The sequence below is a fragment of the Orycteropus afer genome, unplaced genomic scaffold (assembly GCF_000298275.1).
Source record: "Orycteropus afer afer isolate SDZICR_OR568_19922 unplaced genomic scaffold, OryAfe1.0 scaffold00252, whole genome shotgun sequence".
Taxonomy (NCBI): Eukaryota; Metazoa; Chordata; class Mammalia; order Tubulidentata; family Orycteropodidae; genus Orycteropus; species Orycteropus afer.
The window spans coordinates 1715959-1724332 of NW_006921839.1; the positions used below are offsets into that span (position 1 = coordinate 1715959).

At 34.2% G+C, this 8374-nt stretch overlaps 1 protein-coding gene across 1 annotated transcript in view; it reads right to left on the reverse strand.

Annotated features, from left to right (window-relative positions):
- The window catches only part of MCMDC2 (minichromosome maintenance domain containing 2), a 72004-nt gene that overhangs the window by 18037 nt on the left and 45593 nt on the right, over positions 1–8374 (reverse strand). Inside the window, exons 9-12 of the mRNA XM_007949717.2 lie at positions 7033–7238; positions 4380–4546; positions 3665–3844; positions 663–805 (exon numbers count right to left, since the gene is read on the reverse strand). Coding sequence (XP_007947908.1) covers positions 663–805; positions 3665–3844; positions 4380–4546; positions 7033–7238 — 696 coding nt within the window. The remainder of the gene's footprint in view (positions 1–662; positions 806–3664; positions 3845–4379; positions 4547–7032; positions 7239–8374) is intronic.

Below are 8374 nucleotides of genomic sequence, written 5' to 3' on the forward strand. Positions count from 1 at the left end.
TTAAAGTATACATTAAAAATATAACATTTTAATAAAACATATTTAACATATATGACATATTGAACTCATGTATGTATATGATTGTATTTGAACGTATAATTTCTGAAAAGATACAGAAAATTGTTAACAGTGATTATCTTGAGGGAATGGAATAGGAGTGGATAGGGTTAGCAGGATACTTTACTCATCATTTTAGACTTTCCTTTCATTATGTCCATATTTCACTTTTATAATAAAAATTAGATTTTTAAAAAACTTCTCAAAAACAATAAATAAATAAATGTCTAAAAGTACAAGGAACAATATCCTTAAAAAGATTTTTTTCCTAGAATCAACTATAAACTTCCTGGAATATAAACAGCTGCATTTTAAAAAACCATCATTTGCATTTGAAATCAGCGTACTTTTCTCAGACAAATCTCATACAGGGGTCCAGTGAAAATTAATTTAGTGAAAACAAATTATTGGAGGTTCAAATGACTTAGCATTTTAACAAAAAGAATTGTTAAGGTACCTTAAATTCTTTTGAATAAGGTAGATTATAAACCAACCAACCAGCAGTCAAACAAAGGAAGAAATAAGTGAGACAGATAAGTAAATTAAACTTAAACACATCAATTAAAAGTCAATACTGGCTTTAAAACTTTCAGTTAAATACCTACAAATATTTTAATGCTGATGCTGACAGTTTGGATCCACATACAGAATCTGTTCTGATTCTGCGACTCGCTAGATAATAGCCATGAATCGTTCTTTCTGCATCCAAGCTGAATTCTACATTCAAATTCTTTGCAAAAGCTAGTAGCTAAATTAAAAGTATAAAGATTTAAGAGATTCAAGCTTTATTATAGAATCTTTATTACAAACAATCCAAAGTATATTCATATTTTATTTTTAAGAGCTTGCATATTTTATTTACATCAAAATGGAGTAAATATCTGGGGACATTGTGAAGTCATTGAGCGCTTAAGAATCATACAATCTACTTGTAAAGCATATTAAAGTTCAGAGCAACCTCCTGCTCCCAGTGCAGAAATTTTCGGTGCAACATTTTGAATGACTATCATGTCATTCTTCCAGTGATAGAAAGCCTCACCTCCCTCAGAAGCTCATTTCTCTTTTGATTAGATTTAACTCTTTAACAGTTTATTTCCTTATAACTTTCTTCCATTGGCCCTACAGCTACTCCCTCCTTGCTTCCTTTTAAAGTACACTTTACTGAACACTTGCAATATGAGAGGCACTGTGTTAAGTACTATGAAGGTGGAGTTCAGAGATTCAGAAATATTTTGGATAGAGAATAAGTCTTCAACACAATATTTATTTATCATTGTTCTTTCAATTTTGTGTGTTTCTTTTTCCTTCTGAGTCAGTGATTCTCAGTTCCTTAAAGGCCCTACTTTTATGACATAATTTTTAGACTTCATCCAAGTTGTTTTCTGCTGTTTCATTTCACAGAACCAAAAGGAAAATTTAACTATGGTAAGACTTAACTATGATAAATTTAACTATAATAAGTTTGATTATATTTTAAATATAACTTTTTTAAAGGGATGTCTCTTGGATATATCCTGTTCTATTTCTTCTCCTTATACTCCACAATTTCCTACAGAGCTTCTGAATCTTTCTTAAGTGGTATTTATTCATAGCATCCTAGCTAGTAACCCTCTCTAGCTCCCTTCAGGGAGGGACTTGTTGCTGCAGCTGCTAGGAGTGCCATTAGCCACACCATCAGCCCCTTCAGGGATTGCCTCAACTGCCCAAGAACTGCCTCACCTAGGGTTAGAGGGTTAAGTCCTTCTCAGGAGGGCCCACATCAAATGGCTAATTAAGGCAGAAGTGGGAGGAGGTTGTTAGGGAGCTCTGGTGGCCTGGTGCTTAAGGCATTTGGCTGCTAACCAAAAGGCTGGTGACTCAAATCCACTAGCCACTCCTCAAAAGGAAGGTTGGGTAGTCAACCCAACCTTCCTTTTGAGGAGTGGCTAGTGATACCGCCTCAGAAACCCAAGGAGGGGTCGCTATGAGTAGGACTTGATTCGAGGGCAGTGATTTTGGTTTTTGGTTTGGTTTTGGGCCCAAAGCAGGACAACTCTAGTGAGCCTTTTTAGCTTCAGAGCTCCCTGTGTGGGTCTACCAGAGTTCATCAATAGGCCTGCATTACAGCTTCACAAACTGCTCTGCCCACCTCTGCTTTCTTCTCGCTTTCACAGGTACTAATTCCAAGGCACTCTCTAATAAACATCTACACACTAAATTCCATCTCAGTTGGCTTCCTGGAGAACCTCTTCTGCCTGGGCTTCAAGGCTTATTGCAAACTTGCAATCCTATCCCTATGACTCTATAATATAACTTTGCTCCCATCAGGCATATCTTCTTACAGTTTTCCATGGACACTAATTTCAACATTTATATTTTGATCCTATTGTTATTTCTGTGCAGACGCTCATCCTTCCTGCCATCTAAATCTTACCTTTTCTTAAGGTTCGACTTAAGTCTCACCTTGTCCATGAAATCCCCCCCAACCCTTTCATTCTACATCTTTCCCTGAGTTCCTAAAAAACTTAGCACCACCCAACTTAGCATTTAAATTTTCCCTTGTTTCATGTATTTTGTTCTTTGTCTCAATTAAATTATAAATTACTTTAAAAAGAAAGTTTATATCTCTATAGGAATGTAAAAGAATAGGAATGACTTATACATACAAAGTATTCAGTAAATACCTGTTGACAATTAGTACATCCATAGATTTTGTGGGCTTTTTTTTTTTTCCAGGAAAAAACAGGGCAGAAATTTCTGTGGGTCATTAGTTTGTCTATATTTACTACCTTAGTTCCTAGAGACTTAAGCTCTTTTTTTCTTATATACTAAAAAAAACCTTACTGTATTGTAAATACTATCCTTTTTCTAATCTATGTGAAAAAACAATGCTCATAATTAATTTTTTAAGTCCACTTCACTTTTTAACCTTCACCCATGCAATCTGCTTACAAGGAAGGCAAGTATAAAAATCTTTTAGTAAACTATGAACTTCCAGTTCCCAACATTCCCTGCCTTTTCTTACGTCTTCCCCATCTGGATAACTCTACTGTGAACAGATTTCTGCATAGTAAACGTTTAAAGAGTTTCAGTTGTAAATACTTGAGAACCTTTAATAGCTATAAGCTATTATATTACAAACTTTATATCATCTACTCTTAGGTTCTCTGAATATGCCACGTTTTCGTTTAGGACATTAAAATGGGTTCATGAGTCATTCTAGATATTCCATAAAGTCAGAACTCTGAAGGCATCCACATAAAGAAAATCCCTTTGAATAGGCTCTAAAATGCAAATAACTACATCTTTGTAACCTATCATTATATTTTCTATACAAATAATCTATTTTGGTTTTCCTTCCACTGAGAGTCTTTAAGCTATGGTGATTTGGACAGTAGTTTAAGAATAAACTCAACATTGAAATATCCATTTTCTTATTCAGTTGTTTATTTAATTATACTTTTAAATAGTTTCTATATAATGTCCTCAAAATTATTAAAAGCTAGAAGTTGGAAAAAAGAATACTAAAGTTTAAAAAACTGAATGCTCAAAATGATGTTCTATTTATCTAGTTTTATAGTAAGAAACATTAGCATAAGTATTCTGGGTAATCATTTTATCTAATTACCTTTTCAAAATCTTCAGTTGTGAACTGTTTAGAAGCTACATAAAGCAGCCCTTTGGGATCAATGGCTTTTTTTAGAGTATGTTTCACAGTAGGGAGAAGTGGGTTGCAAGGAGATGATTCATTGCAGTTAATCAATAATCCAAATGCCTCCACAAGATTAGCTGGAATCAAACTGCAATCCTACATCAAACCAAGAGGTCAAAGGCTACGAACTCTGGCATTTCACAAGCAATTTGGAAATAACATAATTAATGATAAATACATAAGTGATTCCTCAATAGCATGGGACTTTGTGGCAATCAATTTTTAGAAAATAATCTTTTTTGAGTATTTTCTTACACATTATTCATGAAAGACTCCCCAAATATCTATTCATGTACTAATTATTACACCTGATTTGCATGACTGAAAACATGAAAAAATTTAAATAACTGCATCATTATTTAGTTCTAATACCGAAAAATGTAAAAAAATTGGTTAATAACAAAAAATACTTAGAAGGCACATTAAAATCTGTGACTAAATTCCATGGGAAATGTTCTCTTTTTTTAAATAGTTGTTAAGTATTTATATGACACAACATTTGCCAATTTAACATTTTCAATGTGTACAATTCAGTGATATCAATTACATTCATCGTGTTGTACAACCATCACCAATATCTACTCTGGGAAATATTTGAATAATAAGTAAATAAATTATACATATACCTTACCATCTGACCAATTAGAGTGTTGATTTTCTGTGCATTTCTCTTTGATGATGACTCCATATCAACAAAAGACCAAAAACTGCACTGAACTGGGAAAGTCATTTGTTGATCAATATCATCCCCAAACTTCTTTCCTGGAATGTAAACTGTAATGCTTCTGCTCTCCAGAACTAAGTCAGAAGACATTACCCACTTGTTACTTAAGCTCATTTTGGTCTATATATCTACAAGCTAATAACAAATATTATTATTAGAATTTTACTGTTTAAACTTCGAATCAAGTTAACTTGATTGTTTTACAAACTATGGTGAAATTAGAACAATAGTCCTAAAAAGAATAAGGCATGGCAAGTATGTGAATGTTTAAGTGTCCTATGGCTTGATGAGAAGTAGTAGTTCACAAAGTGTATGAGAACTGTGGTTGTGCATGGGGGTAGAGTAGGCAGAGAAGTAGGAAACTGGTCATACAGTGCAGGCTTACAAAGGAAACTAAGTAATGTTCTTTTATGTGGAAAAAAATGATAGAGGGGCATCCATGTGAGTGTGAAAGAAGAAAAGACTGGGAGAGAATATGAATTATATTTACTGGGGAGACTATATCTCAAATTCAATATACTTAAAACCAAATTCATCATTTCCCCCTTCTCAAATGGCTGTGTTCATTATTCACATTTGATGGCATCACCAGCCATCCACTCACAACTCAAACAAAAAATGTGGAGACATCCTAATCTTTTTATCCTTCCTGCACCCCTTATATATGTTCAATGTAGGTATTCAGTCCTATTCCTGGGAGTTTGCCTCCTGAATATCTCAAATTAGTTCTCTCCACTTATGACAACAAAGCCTTTTACTTATGTATTTTTGAGTCATAAGGTAAATGTCTATATAACTTTATAGAAACTAGTACAGCAGTTTGAAAAATGGTTATACTTTTTATATTTCCATCAGATATGTGGTAATTCCAATCACTCTATATCCTTATCAACATTAGTTTTTCTCAGTTTTCTTAATTTTTGTCATTCTAGTAGTCAGGACCAATTACATAATTTGTAGGCTCAGTACAAAATGAAAACATGGGCCTCATGTTCAAAAAGCAGGAGAAACTGCTATTAAAGATACTAATATAGAAGGCATTTTCCTTTAAAAATGTTTTATTACTTATAAATAATAATACGGACAATCATCATTCTAAATTTAAAAAAATAGAAAATTTAACATATTAGCATGAATTTTACTATTCATCTTTATACTGTCAATGCTCAATTTCCATCATCTCACTGAACTTCATTTCTAAAACACAAGTTCAAAGACAAAAATTATTAAAAATTTAGAGATGATGAGAGCAGAACTGGGCTCTTATGAGTAGAGATGATGAGAGCAGAACTGGGCTCTTATGAGTAGAGATGATGAGAGCAGAACTGGGCTCTTATGAGTGTAGGATCTCTGAGAGACTGCACTTACTCCCAGGAAGCCAGCACTGTTAGTATATGAATATTGGTATCTCATTGTTTTAATTTTCATTTGCCTGGTGACTGATGATGTTATACACTTTTTCATTTTTCTTGTACTTTTTGGTCATTTTGTATCTTCCTTTGTGAAGTGATTGTACAAGTCTTGGAAACCCTATGGGGAAGTTCTGCTCTATCCTTCAGGGTAGCTATGAGTCAGAATTGACTTGATGGCAATGGGTTTAGGTTGTTCAATTATTGATTTGTAGATATTGTTTCTATGTCCTGAATATATGTCCTTTGTCAAATATATGCATTGCAATTACTTTCTTTTACCTCTATTTGCCTTTTCATTTTTAAAATGGCTCCTTCTGATGAACGTAACTTTTTAGTTTTGATGAAGTCCAATTATCAATTCTTTTCTTTCATGTTCAATGCTTTCTGGGTCTAAGGTATTTTTGGCTACCCTAAAGTCATGAAGATACCTCATAAATTTTCTTCTAACAGTTTCATAGTTTTATTTTTTACATTGCGTATAATCCATCTCAGATTAGTTATTGTGTACGGTTGTGAGGTATGAGCTGAGATTCATTTTTTTCCTAGTCAGTTGTTCCTCCATCATTTATTGAAAATTTTTCTTTCCCCATTGACTTGCTTCCATATTATGATCAAAAATCCATTTCTGGACTCTTGTTAGGAGAAGCATTTGCTGGGTATGCCAGAAGTGCAAGGTTCTAACAGTTCTTTCCTCACACCATATCCGTCCATATCCTTATTAGTTATAAATCTGACCCAAACTAAGTCATGTATTAGCACATCTTAGAGCACAGATTAAAACTGTGGATTTACATATTAAATCCCTCTATTTTTATTCATAGGATCTCTGGTGGCATAGTGCCTAAGCCATTTGACTGCTAACCAGAAGGCTGGTGGTTCAAATCCACAAGCCACTCCTTGGAAGGAAGGTTGGGCAATCTACTTCCCTAGTGATACTGCCTCGGAAACCCAAGGAGGTGTCACTATGTATTGGATCCTACTTGATGGCAGTGAGTTTGGTTTGGTTTTGGTTTTTTATGCATAGAACTGAAATGAGAAGTGTCATTTGTTATAATTTCTCAGTTCCCAAAACTGTTAAGAACTTATTAATAATGATGAAACTTTAGGTTAAATAAATGAAAAGTAATTTGAAAAAAAATCTTTTTTACCTGATTGAAGCTGTTCAAGTTTATCCTTTTTATGTAAAGATAAGTCTCCTATAAAGCAGATACCACCTTTAGCTAGCAAAGCACTACCAGCTTGAATGCTAACTGCTCCAGTTCCATAGTTATTCCTGGACAGAGTAGGAAAAATTTCAGAAGAGACTGGATGATGTATACCACGGGGTACAAGGTTTATACTAAAATTCAAAAGCCTAGGGAAAAAAAATAATTCATTACTATTATTTAATATTTTATTTCAGATGTCATAATATGTTAACAGCTACAAAATTCAATGTTCATTGAGTACTTGTGGTAGGCCAACTAGGTGCTAGGGCCAAAAACACATGTAAGACTTGGTCTTTAACTTGGACAGCTCATAGCTTAGAAAGAGAGACATAAACAAAAAACTAAAATACAATGTGATAAAAAAAAAAAAAAAAAAAAAAAAAAAAGGCTTGTAAATATCCATACCCGCACTGTCCTCCCACCCCAATAACAAAAACAAAAAACCTATTGCTGTTGTCAAGTAGATTCTGACTCATAACAACCCTATAGGACAGGGTAGAACTGCTCCATAGGGTTTCCAAAGTGGTAATCTTTAGTGTAACAGACTGTCACATCTTTCTTCCGCGGAGAGGCTAGCAGGATCAAACAATCCCACCTTTCAGTTAGCAGTAGAGCATTTAACCAGTGCGCCATTAGAGCTTCTTGAGAATATCCATAAGGGAGTATTATTGTTTCTTCTGGGAAGGGAGTTAGAGAAAGCTACAGAGAAATGCATTTGAACTGGGAGTTCTCTTTTTATGGACTGCTTCTTTTGCTTATTCAGAATTTTTGCATTCAGGTTTGCAAATGACTCATCATGGCTGTCCCTGCTGCCTATGTATCATGCCAACTCTTGACAATCCTTTTGTTTTCTAACCTCCTTGCTAATTGTTGCTGATTTCCTCAGTCTCTTCAATTCTCAAATTCAAATTCTTTTAAAGGAATATGATTAGTCTAGCTTAGTTTTAAAATCCTTGCCACAGGAATAGGTTGGTTGTCCAATCAGCTAGGATAAGCAGTGTGTACTGAAGAACTAATTTTACCCAAAATGAGGTCTGGCCTTCATCTTAGCTCCTGGAGGTAACCACTAAACTCTTATTTTTTCTCAATTTGATCCCAAATATAGTTCTTTTTTTATTTTATTTTATTTTGATTTGGGTGAAGATTTACAGAGCAAATTCACTTTCCATACAGCAGTTCACATATGCATTGTCGCATGTCATTGACCACAGTTTACCACAATGCAACAGCTCCCCTCCCACTTCCTCCCCATAGTTACCTCTTCCCAGTGTCCATCCCTCCA